Here is a 23,314-nt window from a genome sequence, read left to right as displayed (position 1 = left end):
GTCCCAGAGGTCACAGGGCGAGGAAGTGGTAGAGGCAGGATCTGAGTTTTAGTTTTCTTAAGCCACTGAGCCACCTAGATGCCCCTGAGTCTTAGTTTTCTAAACCAAGCACTCTGGCAGAGCTCCTCATCAACTGAAAGCTGCTATCAAATATTTATTATTATTATTATTATTATTACAATACTTTACATGGGTGTGGGTTGAATGCTCTGAGGGAAAGCCCCAAACAAAGGGGCTAGGAAGTTTTTTTAGAGGTGTCCAGGAACCACCTGGCGAACTTACTAGAAATGCATATTCCCAGGCCCACTTATTCTTCCTACAAAGTCGGTCTTCAGAGTTATGGAATCTGCATTTTCTTTTTCTTCTTCCTCTTCTTCCTTTTTTTTTTTTTTTTTTTTGAGTTTTTTATTTTTAAAGTGACCTCTACACCCAACATGAGGCTTGAACCCATGACCCCAAGATCAAGAGTCACCTGTTCCACTGGCTGAGCCAGCCAGGTGCCCCTTCGAACCTACATTTTAAACAAGGCCTGAGGTGATTCCAGTGCACATTCAAGTTTGGGAATAACCGGATCAGAGGTTCCAACCCTGGCTGCACTTAGGGGCCCTGTGAAAAACGCAGACGTCTGGGCTTCATCCCAGATCAATGCAAACAATCTCCAATGCCAGACATCTGTGTTATTCATCTCTCTGCCAGTGATTCTCAGGTAGAGCCACATTTGAGAACCACCGGACGAGGCCGAGGGAGAAGACACAGGAGAAGGTTCATGGAGGAGTGGTGGGAAGGGAGAGGGGTTGAGAGAGCAGAGGGAGGGAAGGATGGCCAGAGGAGGGGGGGGACCCCCACCCCGGACAGCACCTGCCGCTCGGAGAGGTCCAGGTTCACGGCAATCTCATATCTCCGGAGCCGGGTCAGGTAGTTATGGTGAGCAAACTCGGCCTCAAGCTCCCGCAGCTGCTCCTTGGTGAAGGCTGTCCTCTCCTTGCGAGCCTTGCTGCCGCCCTCAGGTTTCCCTCGGTTCTCCTGGTTGTCTGGGGAGAAAGCATCCCAAACAGGAAGATGAAGCTGCAGAGGTTCCCTTTGTTTTGTCCTTCAAAGTCAGGACAGCCTTTCCTTGTCTCTCTTGTTTTTATTTTTATTTTATAGTAAAGATTTTATTTATTTGAGAGAGAGAGAGAGGATGAGGGACAGAGGGAGAAGCAGACTCCCTGCCGAGCAGGGAACCCCATGTGGGGCTCGATCCTGGGACTTGATTCCAGGACCCTTGGATCATGACTCCAGCTGAATGCAAACACTTAAAGTCTGAGCCACCCAGGTGGCCCGACCCCAGACTTTGTTTTTCATCGCCAAAGCACGAGAAGCTGTTCTTGGCTATTTAATGATTTCTACTATCCAGCTTCCACCCCCCCGCCCCCGCCACCGTTAGACATTAGTAGTGGCTATAAATCTGTGGGGCAAGAGGTTCTAAAACTGAGGCTCTCTGTCCTCAGTGACATCACTATCACCGGAGACCTGTCAGAAATGCATATCCTGGGGCCTCCTCCCAGACCTACTGAATCAGACACTCTGGGGGTGGGGCCCAGCAGTCTGTTTTAACAAGCTTTTGAGGTGATTGGGACACACAGGGTCAAGTTTACAAACCACTGCTCTAAGACCTCACTTCTTCGCAGCAGGGCCCGGAAGTTGGTCAGACTTGCAGGATCTCAGGCCCTGCCCATGACCTGCTGAATCAGAATCACATTTTAGCCAGATCCCCCGGGGAGCCGTGTGCACATGTAAATTGAGAAGTGCTGCCTTAAGCCTCTTTCCCCCTTTGATACCGGGAGGGGCCAAGTCTGGAAAGTTCTGGGCTCTGCGTTAGACACAGCAGGGGCTCAATGGCTCAATCGCGGGGGAGCTAGCACCATACAGGTATTAGCCACTTACTCCTCCCAATAACTCAGCCAGGTGAGTTCTTGTACTAGCTGTGTAGACCAGAAAACTAAACCCAGAGAAGTTTAAGCAAGTTGTTCAAGTTCATCCAGTTCGTCCCGCTGGTGACTGGCAGAGGCAGAAATCAAACCCAGACAGTTTGACTCATGTGATGTTCAAGTAAAATCCACGCAGGAAGGGTTTACAAACTGTAGAGTGCTGTACAGCCCACGGGGACTCTATGTTCTCTCCCGCCCTGAGCAAGCTGAGAGGCGGCTCCTCCTTCACTTGGGCCCGCGGAGCTGGGTGGGGAGGCACGCGGGAAGGAGACCAAGACACCGACACAATTAACAATGCGGGCCACGTGTCCGGTGAACGGCTACAGGAACCACTTTTCCTGCCGGGCTCTAAAGTTTGGAAGTCTTTCATTTCATTGTCCTTTTACAGACCTGCAGGCTCGTGACTCAGAGGCGCTTTACTGAAAGCGGCGCCCCACCCTCTGCCCCACTAAGGACCCCATGTCCGCCTGGGTGTGTGGGGGGCGTGGGGCGGGGTGGGGGTGGGGTGGGGTGGGGGCAGAATCCCTGTTGTCTGGAGGCTGGTCTGGGGTGGGGGGCGCTGGGAGCGCTGTGTGGGGGCTTTTAGATGGGGTGGGGAGGGCAGGGAAGCCGCCCCCACTCTCCCCTTCCCCCCACCCCAAGCAGCCACATTGCTTAGCCGGTGGGGGAGGTGGAGACCCCTCCGCAGCCCGGGTCCCGTCGGAAACCTCAGCCCGCCGTGTCCCTTCTCCGCAGTTCCCTATCTTGCTTGCCATTCAGTCCCTTGAGTTCCAGTTTCCAGGGTCTCTGTCCCCGTCGCCCGGGAGCCGGGGAGAAATGCGGGGGTGGCGGCTCCCGGCGCGGTGCGGATGGTGGGTGGGGCGCGCGGTAAAGCGATCGCGGGGCCCCGGCGGGAAACCGAGAAAGCGGAGGTGCGCGGCTACAGGGTCGGGGTTGGCTGCCCGCGGGGCGCGCCCGGGGCAGGAAGGGGGTGCATCCGATGGCCCTGGTTGTCTGTTCCGCGGGCTCGGGAGAAGACTGGCCCAGACACCTCCGGAAGCGGGAGCGGGAGCGTGGGCTGGAGGGAAGGACGCGCAGCCTCCCCCGCCAACCCCCCCCACCCCGGCGGGGGATCCCCCGAGTTCGCTGGCCTTGGCCAACAATGGCCCAGGGAGGGAGAGCAGCCGTCCCGGAGCCCATCCTGGCTGGCAGAGACCTGGCTAATTTCCCACCCACTCGCGTCGCAGGGCTCAGGCTCGCAACCCTTCCCTTTCACCGCCGAGCGGTTGTAAAACCAAGGTGACTCCTGTCAGGGTTTGAGGCCTTGGATCTCCTCACTGGGGGCCTTTGAAAGGAGGTCACTTAACCTCTCTGGGCTTCAGTTGCCTCTTCAAGAAATTGGGGAAAATAAAGCGCCTACTTCCCTGGCTTACTGGGAAGCCTGGACCAGCTCTTGGGTTTGGAAAATGCTTTAAAGCGCTTGAACGAAACGTGTTCTTCCAATTCTTCCACTCGGCACGGTGCCATCTGTGGGGCTGGGATAGTACCCGCTGTGCTTTCTTGAAGGCTTCTATGTCCTTAGATCCATCTAATGCTTTCCACAAAACACCCCTAGGAGGAGGTACTATTATTGTCCCCTTTAGCATCCTTGTGTGGATTTGGGTGATAATTTGATTAATAGCCCTCTCTTTCTGCCCCCTGGGACGAAACTGTTTTCTCTCACTTGCTACTGCACCTGGCACAGTACTTGCTAAATGTTTGCTAGATTCTACTCAGTATCCAGAGGAGGAAGCAGGCTCAGAGAGACCCAGGAACTTGCCTGGTGCGCACAGCAGTTTGGGCGGGGTTGTAGCACTGAGATTCATCCCACTAGAGGAGGTGGGGTGGTCAGCGCTGGCCTCAGGTCCTCCTGCATCTGGCAGGCTTAGGGCTGGCCCCGGGGTCTCCACACCCAGGGCTCCTGGAGGCTCTGTCTTAGGTTGATGCCCACACCTCCCACTCCCCGTCTCCCAGGCCTGTTTAGGTGCACATGTGTGCCTGTGGAATCCCAGAAAACAGCCCTTCTCCCCAGTTCTCCACATTAGCCTCCCAAGAGAGACAAGGGGAGGTAGGGAGAGGACCCCTTTGAGCTGGTCTTGGACTGGTAACTCGGCCCCTCCCTGCCCACCTCCCCACTCCTCCTATTGGGCTTCAGGATGGGAAAGAAGAGGAAATGGGACAGAGAAGCCGGAGCTGGGAAGTCAGTGAACCTGGGACATCACCCAGGAAAGGGGATGGGAGAGTGGCACGCAGAGGACACTTGTTCCTCATCAGCTTCTCAGGGAAGAAGCCCTCTACTCACTGTTAGAAATGAACAAAAGGGCCTGAAGTATGGGAGGCTGGCAATGACAATGGAAGTGGACGTTCTGGTTCTCTTTGTTCTGCAACATAGTCATCAAGATAGGAAAAGAAGGAAGAAGACAAACCAGGAGTCATTTCTGGCTGGGAGGAGGGCAGGGGTTAGTCTTCCTGCAGGCTCGTGATTCAGACATGCATGCGACCCTCCCAGGCTCGTGACTCGTGACATGCACGCTACCCTCCCAGGAGATCCCAGGAGATCACACCTTGGCTCGGGTGCTTGCCTCCTACTCTGGGCCTCAGTTTCCCCATGGGTAGGAGCATGGGGGTTAGGGTGTGTCAGAGTCCTTTCCCAGGACTTCCCTTTCCTCTTCTTCTCTCCCTATTCTCTTTTCTGTTAAGAACCCCTGGCCTTGAACTTGAGGCCCCGCTGGTTGCAAATATTCTTGTTTGGGGCCCCTAGTTCCTCCCTTCAGTCAGGTTTGGGGTCTCGCTGTGTGCTCTGTCCCAGGTCCTCTCCTGTCTTCCCAAGGTCTTCAGCTCAAAGGTCAGGGCTATGCCCGGGAGTTTCTGTCTTTGACTGACATGCAAAGCTTCCTGGCCCCGAGCTGAATGGAGGAGATGAGTCTGAGCAGCCTCCAAGAAAGAGCTCCCTGACCTTGGGCAAATCTCGCAAGCTCTCTGAACTTCAGTTTCCTCCTTTGCAAAACAAGAACAGCTACACACGCTGTGCTCGGAAGGCTGCCGAGAAGGTAAAAGGCCACGGGTAACGTGTGCTGGTGAGGCTCTGTCTGGAAGAACCATAAGAAGAGGTTCTCCTGGAGATGACCTTGCCAAGGTGGTTCATGGTGGAGGTTAGAGATGCTGCTTGTCCAGTACCACCACGTGTGTGAAAGGGATGCCTCTTCAATGTCTGGCCTTTTAACGGTTTTCCCTTCTCTGCTGCTTCTTGGTATTTCTGCTTGGGTCTGTGTCTGGTCACTACGATATCAGCCTCCCAGTGGGGGCATAGTTCTAGGCACGGTCACCAGCACGGACCAGAGTTCATCCCAGCCGTCCTGACCCTGCTACTCTCTCAGGAGGCCGGGATGTCTCTTCCAAGAAGACGGAGGGAGGAGGCTGGTGCTCAGCGGGCGGGCTCTGGAGCCCCTTCCCGCCCCAGACCCTGCATGACCCTCCCTCTGAGCCAGAGCCTGCCAGCGGGTCTGTATTGGGAAACATATGCCCACAGCAATGCAAACAGGACGTATGCGTGATTGCAGTCTGCACCGCGAGCTTTGACACCATCCAAGGTAAACGATTTCATAAATAGCTGTCAGCTTTGGCGGGCCTTCCTAAAGTTAACAGACAGCTTTATCGGAGCTACGAGGAAGTTCAGACAGACTCTGGGGGACATGCCTTTTTGGAGGCCGGTCTCCTTACTCCCCAATTGTCACAGAGTTTAACATAAATGTTTCTCCAAGACCAGATAGAAAGCCACGTGCTGTTGACAATGGATCTCTTTTCCCCAGGGGTAACCGTCTTTGGGGGCTTTCATGTATGCTACGGAATCAGAACAGTAGGCATCATAGAACAGGTAAGTACCACCGGAAGACACTTAGAGCGGATCTCTGGGCACCTCTCCATTTTACAGAGGAGCCTGGAGTAGGTGAGAGGGGACCTCAAGACAGGGCTGGACTGCAAACCCAGATTTCCATGACCGGAAGCTATTTCCACGAATTAGGTTGCTTCCTGTTGCGTCCTCTTAAGTACGATGCGGGGTAGGTGAGGTCCACATCAGCCCATTGAACAGAGGAAATGAAGACCCAGACACTCAGGGGCTTGCGGGACTTCCCTGGGACCAGTCCGGGGCTGCAGCCACTATGTCACACTGCCCTGGGAGGGGGGTGGCCAGCATGGAGGCTGTGCTCGCCCCAGGGGTGTGCCTGTGTGTGCGTCCAGGGCGGGAAGGGGGAGAGGAATCCCTGGGGCATAATGTGAGCAGGGGAGACCGTGGCAAATCCTCTGAAAATGGTGTCTGTGGCTTCTTGGGCTGTCACAGTGCTGGTCTTTGACATCTTGTTAGTTCTAATACTTTCAGCTTCAGGAGCAGCGAAACCCATCGAAATAGACAGGACCCAGATGGAACCAGCCCGAGACAGTTGGACATTTGCCCCCCAGGACCTCCCCAGCTTCCTTTCTCACTGGGTCCCACTGAGGCCCACAAACCTTAGTGTCTGGGCCCCTTGTCTCTCCTGTAGGTGCCCGAAGAGCCATTGGGAAGGGCTTCCAGCCTCTTCGAGGAGCCCAGCCGCGGGCTGGGGAATTCAAAGTATGTTTTCTAGGAGAGAAGCCGATTTTTCTGGAAAGGAAGTGCCTGGTGCTACAGTAGACTTTGCTGAGAGTCTCCTGCGGGGTGGGGCAGTGCAGCTAGGTGGTACTGAGGGGCAGTGGAATGGATGGGCGATGAGATGGGGTGTGGGGGGCCGTGGAATGGGGGAGCAGATGAATGGTGAAGGCCAAGAGAGGCAGTGGAAATGGTGGGGGCACAGCAGCCAGCTTCTGAGCTGGGTCGGGGGGAGGCATGGGCAGCTCTGGACTTTGTGTTATACGTTCCAGATGTCCTCAGCTGTCACCAAAGGAAGCGTGGGCTTCAGGACCAGGCCTCACTGCTCGCACTGTTCCTCCACCACTGTGTTCAAGGAAAATAGGGAAAACATGACCTAGGGGTTGGGGTTGGGGGTGGGGGAGGAATCCTGGCCAGAGGCCAGGGAAGGCCGGCTCCGAGAACAGAGAGGGCACTAGGGGAAAGGGGCTGCTTCCCGGGGTCTGCAGGGGCCTTGAGTCCTGCCCTCAGAAAGAAAGAGCTACTCTGCCTCTGGGATCATCCCCACCTCCCTGAGCCCAGATGCCCTGACTTGCTCAAGCCAGAGGAAAACGCAAGTAGGGCAGGACTCCCGAGTCCCCAGCTTGGCAGGGCAGTAGGCAGGGCTGAGGCTCCCTCTCCCTTGACCTCCTTAGAGCCCAAGGGTGTCTTCGGTGCTGGTCAGAATTTTGCTGCTTTGGTGGATACTGACTTCCAGACTGTATCTGGGTGGGGTCTGAGCGGGCTTGGGTGCAGGTTTTGCACGGATGCCTCTGAGTTTAGACAGTGGCCAAGGCCTAGGATCCTGATGGGGGCCCCAGTCTCTGCCTGACAGCGAGGGGCAGGAACTCTCACCGGGAGGCAGGAGGAACGTGGAGTTCCTGCCTCTCCTTCCACACTGGCCACTCTGGCTTCTTCCTCGCTGGGGGTTCGGGGATTGGAGTTGGAATGAGAGGGGCTGCTGCTACTGTGGGCCCCTCCGACCATACCCCGGCGGGCACTGCAGGGACCCTGGACCGGTGAACCTGCAGACACACAGGCCTGCCTGGCTGGTAGCAGGCTTCCAAGGCTCCCTCTGTGCTGGGGTCCCTGCCTTGCCAGGTTTGAGCACAGGCCACCTGGGATGCTGCCAGGACCAGAGAAGAATTTGAAAGGAAGAGGACTCCTTTGTGGGTTAGGGAACAACGGATTGAGGGGCTACCAAGTGTACCAAGTGCGGGCTGTGTCTTTACATCTATGATCCCATCTCGTCCCATAGCAACCCTGTGGGGTAAGCACTGCAATCATTGTTCAGAGAACAGGACTCTGAGGTGTGGGACTCGCCTGAGCTCACACAGAACGGAAGCCACACATGGGGACAGGACATGGTCTGGGTCTGTCCTGACAGTGCACTTGACTTTAGTCCCTGATCCCCGCTCCCTGCCCCGCCCCCTTTAGGACGCTGCAGCTCAGCAAGCGGAGTGGGCATGAGTTGGAGTCACCCAGCATTGTACTCTGTGTCCCTCCGCTGACCCAAGTGACACGGACATTGTCTGTGTATTTCATTATCACCTCTGTTCCTGCTTCCTCTGCCAAACACCCCACTTCTAGTCCAAAAAGTGTTTCTCCCTGTAGGTATAAGATAAAAATGCAGGGGTCTGTTTGTAGCCAGAAACGATGCTCTGAATGGGGAAGCTGGAGTGGCCAGAGGGACCCAGGAGCAGGAAAGCTCTGAGGTCACGCACCCCTGTGAGATGCTATTTCACGAAGGATTTTTTAACTAGAGCATTGGTGCCCCTTTTTGAACCTTGTCCTTGTCCCTGTGCCTCTCGTTTATGGGCTGAATTGCCTCCCCCGTGAATATGTTCAAGTCCTAACCCCCAGGACCTCAGAACGTGACTGTGTCTGGAGATAGTATCGTCCAGGAGATGATTAGGTTAAAATAAAGCGCTGGTTAGGGTGGGCCCTGATCCAAGCCCACGGGTGTCTTTATAAGGAGAGGCGATCAGGACACATAGGAAGACACCGGGGATGCCCAAACACAGAGGAAAGATCACAAGAGGACATGAGAAGGATATGACCATATGCAAGCCCAAGAGAGAAGCCTTTAGAGAAACTAAACCTGCTGACATCTTGAGCTTTGACTTCTAGTTTCCAGGACTCTGAGAAAATAAATGTCTGTTGTTTAAGCTGCCCGGTCTGTGTTATTTTGTTACAGCAACCTGGGTGGACTAAGATGCAACCCCCCATGCCCCCCCAAAATTCTCATAGCTCGTGCTTACCACTAAGGAGAGGGAGCAAGGCCAGGAGGGGTGCTTGGCAAGGCTGATGCTCACCCACAGGAGACCTCTCTGCAAATTAGAAAAAGGTGCCCTTTCCTCTAGCCCGGAAACACAGCCACATGTCCATAGGACAGCTGAGCCCTCTAGCCGCCCAGCCACAGAGCACCCCCAAACCGCCCGACCAAGGTTGGTCTCCACTTCACTGCTCAGCCACAGCTGCTATGGTGGCCCTGGCACCTGGGGACTGACCTTAGTATCCCGTGGAGTCTCCTGCAAGAGTCAGCCCAGCCTGCCTATGCAGCTGTTTATGTGTCTTTCCAACCCCAGCGCTAGCCCTGACACTGGCTGGCTTTATGATCGAAGTCGGGCTCCCTGCACACGGTTTCATGAGCGAGACTAGAAAAATCTTGATGCATTTTACAGAAGTGCATCACACTTGGGGGGAACCCTCAGGCCAGCTGGTGGAGCCCCTCTTGGAAAGAAGGGAAGACACTGAATGAATGAACCCTAGGCTGTCATAGAGACTGTTGAGCAGACAGTGCATGAGCTCCTTCTGGGGTAAATGTCCCAGTAGGTGCAAGGGAAGGGAGATTGCAAAGGCAAATCATATACCATCCTGGACCCCCAGACACTACCATTTTAGGGAAAAGGCAGCCATAGGCTCTAACTCTGGATGAAAGGCAAACTCATACTCAATGATGCAAGATGGAAAGTTTTCCTCCAAGATCAGGAACAAGCAAGGAAGCTCCCTGTTGCTATTTCTCTTCAACATAATACTGGAGGTCTTGGCCAGAGCAATCAGGTGAAAGAATTAAAAATAAATAAATAAATAAATAAATAAATAAATAAATAGCATCTAGATTGGAAAGGAAGGAGTAAAATGATCTCTGTTTGCAAATGACATGGTCTTGTATATGGAAACCCCTGAAGATTCCAACAAAACAAAACAAAACAAAACCCTCTCGGAGCTAATGAATGAATTCAGCAAAGTTGCAGGATAGAACATCATCACACAAAGACCAGCGGTGTTTCAATTCATGAACAATGAACAATCTGAAAGGGAAATTACAAAAACAATTTACATTGACAGTGGCATCAAAAAGAAAAAAAAAACCACTTAGGAATAAATTTAACTAAGGAGGTAAAAGACGTGTACGCTAAGAACTCCAGAACATTTTGAAAGAAAAGAAAGAAGACTCTACAAAGTTGAAAGACATCCTATGTTTACAGATTGGAAGACTTCATAATGTTAAAATGTCCTTACGACTCCAAGTGATCTACAGATTCGATGCAATTCCCATCAAAATCCTAATGGCGTTTTTGGCCAAAATAGAAAAAAAAATCATCCTAAAATTCATATGGAATCTCAGAGGACCCTGAGCAGCCAAAACAATCTTGAGAAAGAGAAACAAAGATGGAGGGCTGACACTTTCTGATTTTTTAAAAAATATTTTTAAAAATTTATTTATTTGACAGAGAGAGAGAGATCACAAGTAGACAGAGAGGCAGGCAGAGGCAGAGGGAGGGGAAGAAGGCTCTCTGCTGGGCAGAGAGCCCAATGTGGGGATGGATCCCAGGACCCTGAGCTCATGACTTGAGCTGAAGGCAGAGGCTTAACCCACTGAGCCACCCAGGCACCCACACTTTCTGATTTTAAAACACATTACAAAACTGCCATAATCACAACAGGATGACATTGGCATAAAGTCAGACATAGAGAATGATGGAACAACATATTGTGAAGTAAACCCTCTCACATATGGTCAAATAATCTTCAACAAAGTGGTAAGGGTACATGGGGGTGTATGGGGGGGAAGGACGGCCTTCAATAAATAGTGTGGGGAAAACTGGATATCTACATGCAAAAGAATAAAGTTGGACCCTCACCTTACAGCATATAAAAAAATTAGCTCAAGATAGTTTAAAGGGGCACCTGGGTGGCTCAGTCTGCTAAGCATCTGACTTGTTACTGGCGCAGGTCATTGTCTCAGGGTTGTGAGATTGAGCCCTGCATCTGGTTCCTTGCTGGGCCTGGAGTCTGCTTAAGATTCTCTCTCTCCCTCTGCCCCTGCCCCCACCATGCAGTTTCTCTCTCTCTTTAAAAAAAATAAATAAATAAAACAGCTTAAAGACCTAAGCATAAGATCTAAAACTATTAAACTCCTAGAAGAAAATATAGGGAAGAAATCTTCATGACATTAAGTTTGGCAATGATTTTGTGAATAAAACACCAGAGGCACAGGCAACAAAAGCAAAAGCAGAGAAATGGGACTACATTAAACTTAAAGACATCTATGCAGCAAAGGGACCAACCAGCAGAATCCAAAGGCAACCTACAGAGTGGAAGAAAAATACTTGCAACCCATTTACTGATGAGGGATTAATATCCAGAATATATAAAGAACTCCTACAAGTCAACAACAAAAGTCAAACAATCCAACTAAAAAATGGGCAAAGGACTTGAACAGACTTTTCTCCAAAGAAGATCTACAATTGGCCGACAAGCCTATGCAAAAATGCTCAACATCACCAAGCATTAGGGAAATGCAAATCAAAACCACGATGAGGGATGCCTGGGTGGCTCAGTTGGTTGGACGACTGCTTTCGGCTCAGGTCATGATCCCGGAGTCCCGGGATTGAGTCCCGCATTGGGCTCCCAGCTCCATGGGGAGTCTGTTTTTCTCTCTGACCTTCTCCTCACTCATGCTCTCTCTCACTACCTCTCTCTCAAATAAATAAATAAAATCTTAAAACAAAACAAAACAAAACAAACAAAAAACCACGATGAGATATCACCTCATATGGAAAAAAGTAGGGAAGTTCCTCAAAAAATTACAAATAAAATTACCATAGGATCCAGCAATTCCACATCTGGGTATATGTCCAAAAGAACTCAAAAGCCCAATCTTGAAGAGATATTGGCGTACCCATGTTCATTGCAGAATTATTCATAATAACCAACTTGGAAGCAACCCAAGTGTCCGTCCATCAACAGATGAATGGATAAAGAAAATGTGGTCTGTGCTAACCATGGAATATTATTCGGCCTTAAAGAAGGAACATCTGTTCTCTGCTACAGCCCAGATGAACCTGGAGGACACTGTGCTAAGTAAAATAAGTCAATCACAGAAAGACAAATACTGCATGATTCCACCTGTCTGAAAAATTGAAAGTAGTCTCAGTCTTTTTTTACATCAGTCTTTAATAATACTTGCTATTAGGGCACCTGGGTGGCTCAGTGGGTTAAGCCTCTGCCTTCAGCTCAGGTCATGATCCCAGGGTCCTGGGATCGAGCCCCGCATTGGGTTCTCTGCTCAGCAGGGAGCCTGCTTCCTCCTCTCTCTGCCTGCTTCTCTGCCTACTTGTGATCTCTGTCTGTCCAATGAATAAATAAAATAATTAAAAAATAATAATAATATTTGCTATTAAAACGCAAAGCGAGCTGGTTATTTATTCCTCATCCAATATAATAGTACTGTCCCACATTAGCCCTATTCTGGCCACCACCCCTGAGAAGCCTCAGGCAGACTGGAAACCTAGAGTAGTCTAACTCTAAGAAACTTCTAGAACATAGATTGTTATTTGTTAGGCCTGGGGGAGAGGGAAAAGGTGGGTTGTTTCCCAATAGATACAGGGTTTAAGTTTTGTTCTTTTAAAAAGATTTTATTTATTCATTTGACAGAGAGAGATCACAAGTAGGCAGAGGGGCAGGCAGAGAGAGAGAGAGAAAGGGGAAAAGGCTCCCTGCTGAGCAGAGAGCCTGATGTGGGGCTCAATCCCAGGACCCTGAGCTCATGACCTGAGCTGAAGGCAGAGGCTTAACCCACTGAACCACCCAGGTGCCCCGGGGTTCAGTTTTATAAGATGAAAAAGTTCTAGAGATCTGTTGCAGGACAGTGTGCTTATAGTTCATACTATTATACTATATACTTAAAAATGATCATGATGGTGAATTTTGTGTTATGTTCTTTATCACAATTTTTATTCACTTATTTACTTTTCTCAAAGATTTTATTTCTCAGGACTCTCTGTACCCAACGTGTGGCTCAAACTCACGACCCCAAGATCAGGAGTCCCACGGTCCACTGACTGAGCCATCATTTTAAAAGAGGAGATTTCAAATACAAGATGTCGCATGGTAAGAAATCTCAGAAGAGCTCCTTTATGAAGTTATCTATTTAGGAGCTATCTATTTAGAAAATCAGGACCCGTTCTAGTAAAAACTAAAACTTGCAACTTTTTCAACAGCTTTCACTGAAATGATGTTAGAGACAAGCAGAGCCATACATTAAAAAAAAGAGAGGAGAGATTCTTGGAGGGGTTGGCTTTTGGGCTGGGTAAAATGAGGGCTTCCATAGGCAGAGGAGTAGAAGTACGGGAAGGAAGCCTGAAGCAAGGCAGGACGGGTGGAGGTGGGGGTGGGGACGCTCTAGGCAGCAGGTGGGAGAAAGTAGCCGATCTGGGGAGAGTTTATAAACCTCAGAAGCAATTGCAGGTTCGTGTGGCTATGCAGAGGCAGGTGGGGAATCATATCTCACAGGGGAGAAATGGAGGAAGGGTAAGCCTGGGAAGGCACCCACGTGGAGGCGAAGGGGACGGGACAAAGCTGAGTCTGAGGAAGGCAGGGAGTGTATGTGAGAGCACCAGCGGCGAGCAGGGCCAAGCCCAAGCACAGGGGCTCTCCCAGGCGGGGGATCGGATTCACCTACAGCCAGGCGGATCACGCGCGACCTTCCCTTGAACCCCGCCAGGAAATCACCGCGAAATCCCTCATTCCCATAAATTAAAGACAACCACGGTAGCGAGACGGATCGACAGATCGGGGGCAAACAACAGTGGCCTCGCCACTGTCCCTGCCAGCAGGGGTCTTTAACACCCAAGGGCCTGGGGTTTGCGGTGATGGTCTCCTGAATCAGTTCTGTGCTGTGAACACACAGAAGGTCTCTGAGTGGGAGCCAGGGACCCCCGCTCTCCTAGTCATTTACTAGAGCAAATCAGCTCCACTTTGAGTGGGAGTGACAGGGGAGCAGCTGGGGCTGGCAGAAGGAGAGGGGAGAAGAGAGAACGTTCCTCTTGAATCGAACTTCCAGTAACTTTCTGTAGCTGGAGCTTCCTCTGCCAGCCGGTGCGGGAGCCTTTCGGCACACCTCACCCCGCCAGCCTCTCCAGCAGATCTCTGGGTTCCAATCTCCTAAATGATAACTGGATTTGAGGACCAACGATGCTTGCAAGGAGTTCCAAGGTCTTATACCCCCGATTATTTGAAATATTCAGTTCCATTGACCACCCCAACCCTGCTTCTGTTCTGAAGGTTGGTTCTGGAAATACGGGCCTAATCACGCTCAGAGCTGCCCCTTATGGAATCCACATGCCAGGCACAGCGCTAATCTCACAGGTCACTGCTTTAAACCTTCACAGTGACTCTGTAGGGAAGGTGCTTTTGTTAGGATCCCATTTTATAGCTGGGAAAATGGAGGCTCCAAAAAATTAGTAAGTTTTCCAAAGTCCTGCAGCCCAAGGTTGTGGTGCTGACAGGCCCACTGGCCAACCTGCCTGTGGAGAACTATGGAAAACACATCTCTGATGGATGGCTGGTTAACCTTTAGAGACAGCTTAGCACGGTCCAGGGTGAGGCACGCGAGGCACTCACGTTGGGCAGCAAAATGCGAGTGGTGTCAAAACCCCTCAGTCATCAAGACGAATAATATTTTTAATGCAGTGTTTTAAGAAATCAAAATGAATGCAAACCAATCCGTGAGGAACAAAACATCGAAAGTTTAAACTGAGACTCCACGCGGTGGCTCGGGATTGGTGGAGTGGGTTGCGGGTTCTCTGTGGGTTTGTCTCTTGGATTCCAGAATCCTAGAGTTGGTTAGAGGCCTTGCGCCTCTGCTTTTCCCTCCCTTGAGGCTCTTATGAAGCTTATCTTTCCTACCTCCTCCCCCTTCAGGTCAGTTCCAAAGGAAACTCAGGCAGCAGGGGAGGACAGAAAGATGCCCATGCTGAACACAGAGCGGGTCTGGAACCCCAGAGAATGAATGAAACCCAGCTCTCCATGCCCTGCCTGACTGCTGCCATTGCTGCTGCTCCTGGGGCCGCTCCTGGATCAGAACGGCCCCCCGCCCCACCTCACCCCAAGAGTTGCAGGACATTCAGTGGAAGGTGTCCACATGCTCTTGGGATGTCCAGCTGTTTGACACGTATGCTCCCTCCCTAATGCGGTGCCACGGACCACCACCCCAAAGGAAAGAAGGCCCACGTGAGGCTTGCTGGAATGCAGAATGATTGTGCCTGAGCCCAACCCCTGGGCCTGTGCCTTCCAGTGCCTCGGCTCCCAGGCCCCTGGAAAGGGGCTAGATGCAGCCAGTGGAGGTGTGGGCAGAGATGGAGGGTCTCTGAGGGGTAGGAGCCTGGGCGGGGAGAGCTCTTCAGCCAGGCACACAGCCAAGTCACTGAGAGACTCTTGGCGAGGAGAAGCAGAAAGTGCCCTATCTCTGCACATCTCCAGCTGGGGCTAGGAAGAGTTGAGGATTTAATCAGCCGGGGATTTAAAGGGCCCTCCTCTTAGGCTGTGGCCCTCCACGGTTGAGCATGGGAAGGGGCTTTTTGAAGCATGGAGACCAAATATTTCAAAATGAGGACTATGCCTGAAATCTGTTGAAGGGTGTGGGATTTGGGCTTTGAGGTTCAAGCTTGAACTTGATTCCAGGGTTGCCAGCTATCCTGATTGGCTCTGGGGCTGAGGGGTTTCCTGGGACCCTGGACTTTCCGTGCTAGACCCAGACAAGTCCTGGGCCCATCCAGATGAGGGGGGGGGCTCTCTAGACCCTGTTCTGGCAGTATCCTCCTCAAACTCTCTGTCCTCCCCTCTTCCACACGTACAGGGCAGAGATACTGGTGGGACCCGTGGGCTTACTTCGCGCACAGGGTGCGACTGCGAGGAGCTAACATGTGTTTTCTGCAGCACCTTCAAGCCCTCCCTGATTGTACCTGTAGCACCTTGAACCCATCCCTGATCCTAGCCCAGCCACTGCCAGACAGGCATCTGCAGGCCTCTTCTCCCTCTCAGTCCGAGCCCTCTGGGGGTGAGACCTCCGTATTCATCTCTGCACCATCCCCACCCCAACCCCGTCCCCTCCCCAGTCTTGGCCAGTGTTCGGGGACGGGGCGGGGGGGGGGGGGAAGATACTGCTTGGGACATCTGTGTTACACGGGAAGTGCTCTGCAAAGCCCAACGTGTTCTCACTGTCATTTTCTGCCTGCCACTGGTAAGCCCTGCGAGGAAAGCCCTCTCCGGGTTCAGACAGACAAACTCTGCTCCGGGGGCAGCTGTCAGGAGGACACCAGACAGAAGGTGAATGGGCAACGAGAGAAGACAGGAGGGCCCCATGGAGAGATGAGGACACACGTCCCCACCACAGGGAGGAGAGGGACAGTAGCTGGGATCTTAACAAGCAGGCCGGCTCCATCCTCTGGCCTCTGGGGCTCTGGCACGGAGCTGGGCACCACCTGCTTTCTGAGGTCCAGGCCTAGCCCTTGGCTGCCTGCCTCCCTGACTTTCCCAAGGCTGGTGATCCTTCAGGAGGACCCCCTGGGGGTTACCCAGACCTTAGCATGCTGAGCTGCCCTCTCGGCCCAGGTATCTCGTGGGCAGTCTGTCCCCAAACTCTGCACTCCATCTCCTCCTCCCCCCTTGCCTCTCCCGTCTCAGCCCTAGGCCTGCTTCTCTGCCTCTAGGCTCCTGGAGACAGAGGGTCCTGACTCTGACACTGCGGGGTTCCAGCCTTGGTCCCCCTAGCCCTCCCAGTTCCCATCTCAGCTGACCCCCCTACCCAGTGAGCAAACCCTTTGGCTCCAGCACCATTTGGAGCCTGCCAGGGGGACTTGGCGGGGGGCAGGGGGAGAAGCATGACTCCGAGGCAGCCCGAATTCAGGAAAGCCCTCTCCAGCCCTTGCCAATACGCACTGAGGCTCCTTCCCACATATCCTCTCAATCTCTGTGGATCTTATTTCATTCACTTGCTGGCATAATCTTCCTGGGGTGCGGGAGTGCTGGGGGCCCAGATGCAATCCCCGTGACCAGAGAGTCCTAGAGCTCTGAGTAGAAGAAACCCCATACTGTTTGCAATTCATGGTCAGAGCAGCTCGGCTCAGAGAGGGCCAGCCACTTAGCAAAGGAACGCTCAGCGGCTCCTCCACCACATACCTGAACTCTCTTTTTTCCTTCTGGTTGACTTCTTCTCCGTCTCCTGGGCAGTGCTCCCGAGGACCTTGTAGTCCTCACCGGGGCCTCCTGTGGTGTCCACCAGGCCTGGGCTGCTGGCCCCCATCTCCCTGGAGCCCCCAGCTGGGCCCGGGTTGAGCCTGCGCCGGGCCTCTGAGATGGGGAAGTTCCAGTCGGGGGGCTGTGGGAAAGCGGGGTGCTGCTCAGTGAAGATGCGCTCCTCCCGGGGAAGGCTGTGTGGGGTGGCTGCCAGGCAGGAGGCCGAGAAGTCGGGGTACGCTGCCGCCGCTGTCGCCGGGAAGTCGGGTTTCTGGTGGAAGGAGAAAGGCGTTGGCGGATAGTGGGGCAGCCCTGAGCCCCCACTGGCTTCAGCGTGGGGATTTCGAAGGCAGCCCCAGCCCGGGGCCGGGGGGTGGGGGTTCCTCAGGCAGCTGCTGGCCACGGGATCCATCTGCCGTCCGCTGCTGTGCGCCTCGGTCTTTTCAAAGTTTGAATTCTCACACTTTTTTATATTCAGATTTGTTTAAAAACGCAAAAAAAAAAAAAAAAGATAAATAAATACATAAGAGGGGGAAACGTTCTGCAGAAAATTCACCCCAGGAACCAAAACAAAAACCAAAACTCAAGTCTCTCCTTCAAGTACACACACGTGTGGTCAGCTGTTCGGATGTGTGCGCACACACACCTAGGTCAGACCTCACTCCAGGCTTCCTGCCCCCGCCCCCTACACAACAGCCCACCTTAGTGGGGTCCCCTGGATGTGTACTGGTCGCCGATGACACTAAACATTTTCACGGTGGCAGCCCAGACGCACCCGCTGATGAGTGCTTGTCTTGGAGCCCGCAGCAAGTGGCTGCAGAGGGCTGGCCCCGGGGCTGCTAGACACACTTTTAAATCCTGCAGTGGGGAGAGAGTGACAAATTTCTGAAGTGAAACATGAGAGAGGAGAGGGAGGGGTTAACCAGCACACACACGATCCCCTCCAACCAAAACCCGAGCAGGGAACTATTAATCATCAGAAACCTTATATGCACATCTAATGGGATTTGCAGATGGAGACTTTTAAAGAAACATTGTCTGTATTTCTTTTTTTAATTTTAGGGAGAGAGAGAGAGCGCAGCACACACACACCACGTCTTTAATGTGCCTCCCGTATGCTATGAAGTTATTTTATTGCGCTGTTAACAAAATTCCCCAAGTCTTGGATTTGGAAAAAGCCTTAAGTTAGATTCAGAATCCATCAAGTGCCAAATTCCGGGGAGTGAGGCAGGAACTAAGTGCAAGAGACAAGTTTGCTGATTGCATTTGATTTAAAGGCCCTTCTGCTGCTGCTTGCAAAGAGGAAGGAGGATTAAAAGAAATCTTTTTTTGCAAGTCTCAGTGGCCCACTAGGGTCCATAGCATAAAGACACAGTCCAGAAAAAAATTATTTCTCTCTGCCCAAAGTGACATTCTCACTTTCTCAGTAACTTAAAAAAACAATCAGATTCTTCCTTCCGTTCTTTAACCCCGACTTACATGCCAATTAGCCACATTCTTCGCTAGGGGGGTTTCAAGTCGTTTTTCTCCATGGCAAAGAGAAGGCTCCTAGATAAGGTTCTGCAAGTTTCTCCAGGGCCCCCTCATTTCCACCCACCTGCTTCCCCTACCCCGGCCCCCAAGGCCACAGCTTCTATGGAATCTGGGGCATGGAAATAGGAATCAGGGGGATGCTCATTCCCAAAGGAGTTCTCTTTGGAGAATGACCACGTGGTCTTCCTGGCCTGTGCCTGTCACACAGGAGGACCAACTCTCCTTCCAACTGGTTTGTCAGTCTACTTGATCCCCATGCCCTGCTGGTCTCTCAGGAGGGTTAATATAATTTCTGGGAGGTTGACATTCCAAGCACACGGGCCAGAGCTCCCCTCCCACTGAATCTTTCCATGGCCCAGAGCAGCGGGATCAGGGCCGAAATGGGCACGGACATCACTGCGTGCTGGTTGGTTCCAAAGATGCCAGGAAGGCCCAAGGGCCTCAGCCCTGCAGCCTGGAGGCTGCACACGCATTCTTCATGATACTGGCATCGGGCTTCTGGAATGGGCATGGTGTTGGAGACCAGGAGAAGAGATGGGATCACTGCCACGAATCAGACTCATCTCTCTGCTTTGCCTGGGGACTTAGCTGTTACACACACGTTTCTCCTCTGGACTTCATGACTCTCCTATTATGGGTCAATTAAGAATTATGTTCAATATTTTACAAATGAAAATGAGGCTTAGTCAGAGGGACACAGCGAAGAAAAGGCAGAACCAGGAGTTGCCCTCAGGCATCCTGTCTGGGGCAGCTTGACGCAGAGGAAGGAGCGTGGATTGTGGGCTTCAACAGGTGCGGGTTCAAATCCTGGGTCTGCCGCTTCCCAGCGACGTGCCCTGAGACAAGTTACCGCTTCTCCCCGAGCTTCTATTTCTTCTGCTGACATTCACCCAGAGACCTCAGCACCGCACAATATTCCCCCAAGAAATCCCCATAAAAGCACTGTGAGATAGGTGCTTTTCTCATCAGTCCCGCGTTTCAGAAGAAGACTTGGGAGCCCAGACAGGCTGTGTAACGAGCCCGGGGACACATAGCCAGGAGGTTGGAGGACCCAGGATTCTGAACCCCGCTGAATTCTGGCCCTGCTGAATGCCCACCCCACAAACACCTGATAATCTAAAGGAGTCATTTCTGGGAAGTGGAGCCTGAGAAGGTAGAGAGATAATCACGGTCCCTTATTCGCCTCTTTATCCTTAACTCGAGGATTCCAAAAAGAGACTGTGAGGGAGGAGCGCTGAGGAGATTGTACTGCACAGCCTTGTGGGGGCTCTAGACGAATCCACAGGAGGCTGGGAGGAAGCCCTGGCCTGTTAGCTTCCCCAGGAAAACCTCCCAGTGGTTGTAACTGGACTCCTGGGCCTCTGCAGCTGGTCTGGGGAGCCCAGCCCGGGAAGGCCCAGCCCAGGGAAGCCCAGCCACGGCCTTTGGCCTCTAGGAAGGGGTGGGCCGAGAGGTCAGGGGTGCAGTGAGAAGGGCACGGCAGGGGTGCAGTGCACTCGGGTAGGCCCGGCAACCCCCTGCACCCCGGTGCCCGAGCAGCTGCCTGCGTCTGTCAGCCGCCCCGCGGGGCGCGGCCAGGGGGCCCCCCGTAGGCCTCTACATCTTCCTGACAGGCCTCTCTTCAGAGGCCAGGAAAAAACAACAGTCCCTCCCCTCACGGCAGCCCATTTGTTAGATGAAGGCCGGGAACCAGCACCTTTAACCTCCTCCAAGTCAGCATTTCCCCCTCTGGGCCCCGCAGGCCCCCAGACAGAGATGGATGGAAGTGGCTGTTTGTGGAAAAAAAAAAGCCCCGTGACTGTGCGGCCAAGGGGAGCAGGGTTTTCAGGAAGGGAGGGGACCCCGCTTCTGGTTGTTGTTGGGGTGGCAGGAGGAGGAAGAGGAAGAGCGTGCGTCAGGAGGATGGTCGGCCACACCTGAGCCATCCCAAGGAACTTTTGGAATTTCCCCCATTGTGAGAGACAAGCAGGGCTTGTCCTTGGCGCCAAGGACCGGACCTGCTTCCCTGTGTGCTAGGCCACCCCACCCACCTATGCCTGGAGCCGCAGGGTGTTTTGGGGGGAGCCTGGGGTCTGGGGCTGGGCACAAGGTGGGGCCTGGCCTTTCAATAGCTCAGCGGTTTCAGGCAAGTCACATCCCTCTTCTGAGCCTCAGTTTCCCCACTGGCAAGAGGGAGATGACAGTTCCAGCCTCTTGTGGCTGTTTGGGGGCTACATGAACGGATGTCTGTGACCAGAGCTGACCGATGGTAGTGGGTGAGGCAGGTGAGGCTCATTGTGCCTTCTCTTTCCTTACTCTGCCAGAGCGCCGGGCAGGTCACGTCTTCTTGGAGGGTGAAGATGGCCCAGCCTAACCCCTCAATACCTCCCCCCGCTTCTTCCTCTTCCTTTTCTTCCTCTTCTTCAGATTGATTTTATTTATTTTGAGAGAGAGAGAAACAAAGCGGGTGGCGGGGCAGAGGAAGAGGGAGAAAAATCCCCAAGCGGACTCCCCACTGAACGTGGAGCCCAACGCAGGGCACCTGAGATCATGACCCGAGCGGAAACCAAGTCTCAGAGGCTCAACTCACTGAGCAGCCCAGGCACCCCTCAATACCTTCTTCTAAGGCAACCCAACAGAAGGTCATGATCTTGGCCTTGGGGACCAGGAGAGTTTGGGTTCAAGTCTCAGCTCAGCCATGAGTAAGTGGCATGGTTTTGAGCAGCTCACTTTATTATTTGAGCCTCAGTTTCCTCATCTGTAAGGTGGGGAGAAACTTTTCCTTCCTCCTCCATTAAGGATGGGACAGAAGACAGACAAGTTCTGAATATGGCAGAAATGTGTCTGAATCAGGGTGTTTACTCCTGGGCCTGGGATTTATCTGGAATGTGTATACCCTTGGCTTCTTGCAAGGCCTTTTTATCCTTAAGATTTTATATATTTGAGAGGGAGAGTGCCTGGGAATAGGGTGGAGGGGCAGAGGGAGAGGGAGTGAGAGAATCTCAAGTAGACTCCCCACTGAGGGCAGAGCCCGCCCTGAGCTCACGCCCTGAGCCAAAATCAAGAGTTGGATGCTCAACCGACTGAGCCAGCCAGGCACCCCGCTTCTTGGGTTTGAGGCCTCACGATTGTTACTGCTCTATGGGGCTTTTGTGAGACTCAGATAATGGGATGGTCGGGAGAGAAGGGAATAAAGCCCAGAATACAGTTCTCATGATGGTCACAGATGCCTCTGCGAAGCCTGCAAGGTGGGACCGGGGCGTTCCGCCCTTGGGAATCGACGACGGGGTCTTTCCCTACAGCCTCGAAATCACCCGAGTTCAACAGAGCTAGCCACCTCGGATGAAAGTTTTCTCTTGTGCGCTGCCTGTCACTTGTCTGCTCCCAAGATTGTGGGCGGAGGAGTGGAAAACCCAACAGTGCACTCAGGGGCCTGCATCAGAGCCCTGGCTCTTGGAGGACAGGTGACCTCAGTTTCCCCAACTGAACAGCGGCAGCTCACGGGAGACAGGAGGTACAGACATTCGGGATGTGCTCCGGAAACAGGGCCCTTTCTGGGCTTCTCAAGGAGCTGGGGTGCCTGTTGACTTGCACAGGGGCAGGACGGTGTCCCTGACGGGGAGGGGGCCCTCCACAGGGAAGGGACAGGGGAACTTGGGTCACGTAGGGAGACCCAAGTTTATCAGAATAACAGAAGGGGAAATGCACACAGAGTCTGTTATTCTCGCCAAGAAAAGGAGTCCGAGGTGGCTGTCCAGCCGGGGATGGCCATTCACCCACGTCATCAGGGCCACACGCACCGTCACTCTCTCTGCCTCCTGCCTTCGAGGGTCTCCTCATCCAGCTGGTGGTTCGAGCTCCGCTGTCCCGTCGGCATTTCAAGTGGCAGGAAGAGGGAAGGACCGACAAGAGTTCCCCACCTCTCTAACCCATTCAAAGGGGCTTGCTGGAAGTGCTGGTCCACAACTGATCTTAGCCCCACTGGCCAGCACCTGTCACCTGTCACCTGGCCACCCGTAGCCTGGAGGGAGGCTGGCCCCCCCAACCCAGCCTCTTCTTCCCCAGCAGAGCCCCTTCTCCTCAGAGAAAGTCACTAAGGTAGGGCAGCTGGAAAAAATACAGGGTGCCCAGTGGGTATTTTCCACATAGTATTTGGGACATACTTGGGCTAAACATTATTTGTTGCTTCCCTGAAATTTGAATTTCACTGGGGATCTTTCCCGCGCCCCCTCCCTGCCCCACCCAAATCCAGCAACCCTCATCTGGGGCAAAACTCATCTTAGAGCCAGAGAGGACCAGGGCCTTAACTTTCTTCTTTTTTAAGAGGTTTTTTTTTTTTTTTTTTTTTAAGATTTTTTTTTTTTTTTTTTTAGAACAGGGTTCAAAAATAGGCAGGGGGGCAGGCAGAGCAAGAGGAAGGGAAGCAGGCTCTCACTGAGCAGAGAGCCCGATGCGGGGCTCGATCCCAGGACCCTAGGATCATGACCTGAGCCGAAGGCAGAGGTTTTAACCCACTGAGCCACCCAGGCACCCCTTTTTTATTTGTTTATTTGACAGAAAGAGAGATCACAAGTAGGCAGAGAGAGGCAGCAGAGGGAAGCAGGCTCCTTGCTAAGCAGAGAGCCCAATGTGGGCCTTGATCCCAGGA

The 23,314-nt window shown here is 52.8% G+C and overlaps 1 protein-coding gene across 1 annotated transcript in view; it reads right to left on the bottom strand.

The window, feature by feature from the left end:
• Positions 1 to 18,009, bottom strand: part of MEOX1 (mesenchyme homeobox 1) — a 20,216-nt gene extending 2,207 nt beyond the window's left edge. Inside the window, exons 1-3 of the mRNA XM_059381051.1 lie at positions 17,856 to 18,009; positions 17,098 to 17,617; positions 859 to 1,031 (exon numbers count right to left, since the gene is read on the bottom strand). Coding sequence (XP_059237034.1) covers positions 859 to 1,031; positions 17,098 to 17,566 — 642 coding nt within the window. The 5' untranslated portion in view covers positions 17,567 to 17,617; positions 17,856 to 18,009. The remainder of the gene's footprint in view (positions 1 to 858; positions 1,032 to 17,097; positions 17,618 to 17,855) is intronic.
• Between the last annotated feature and the right edge of the window lie 5,305 nt (positions 18,010 to 23,314).

This window comes from Mustela nigripes, chromosome 16 (genome assembly GCF_022355385.1).
Source record: "Mustela nigripes isolate SB6536 chromosome 16, MUSNIG.SB6536, whole genome shotgun sequence".
In the NCBI taxonomy this organism is placed as follows: domain Eukaryota; kingdom Metazoa; phylum Chordata; class Mammalia; order Carnivora; family Mustelidae; genus Mustela; species Mustela nigripes.
This window is presented reverse-complemented; position numbering and strand designations above follow the sequence as displayed.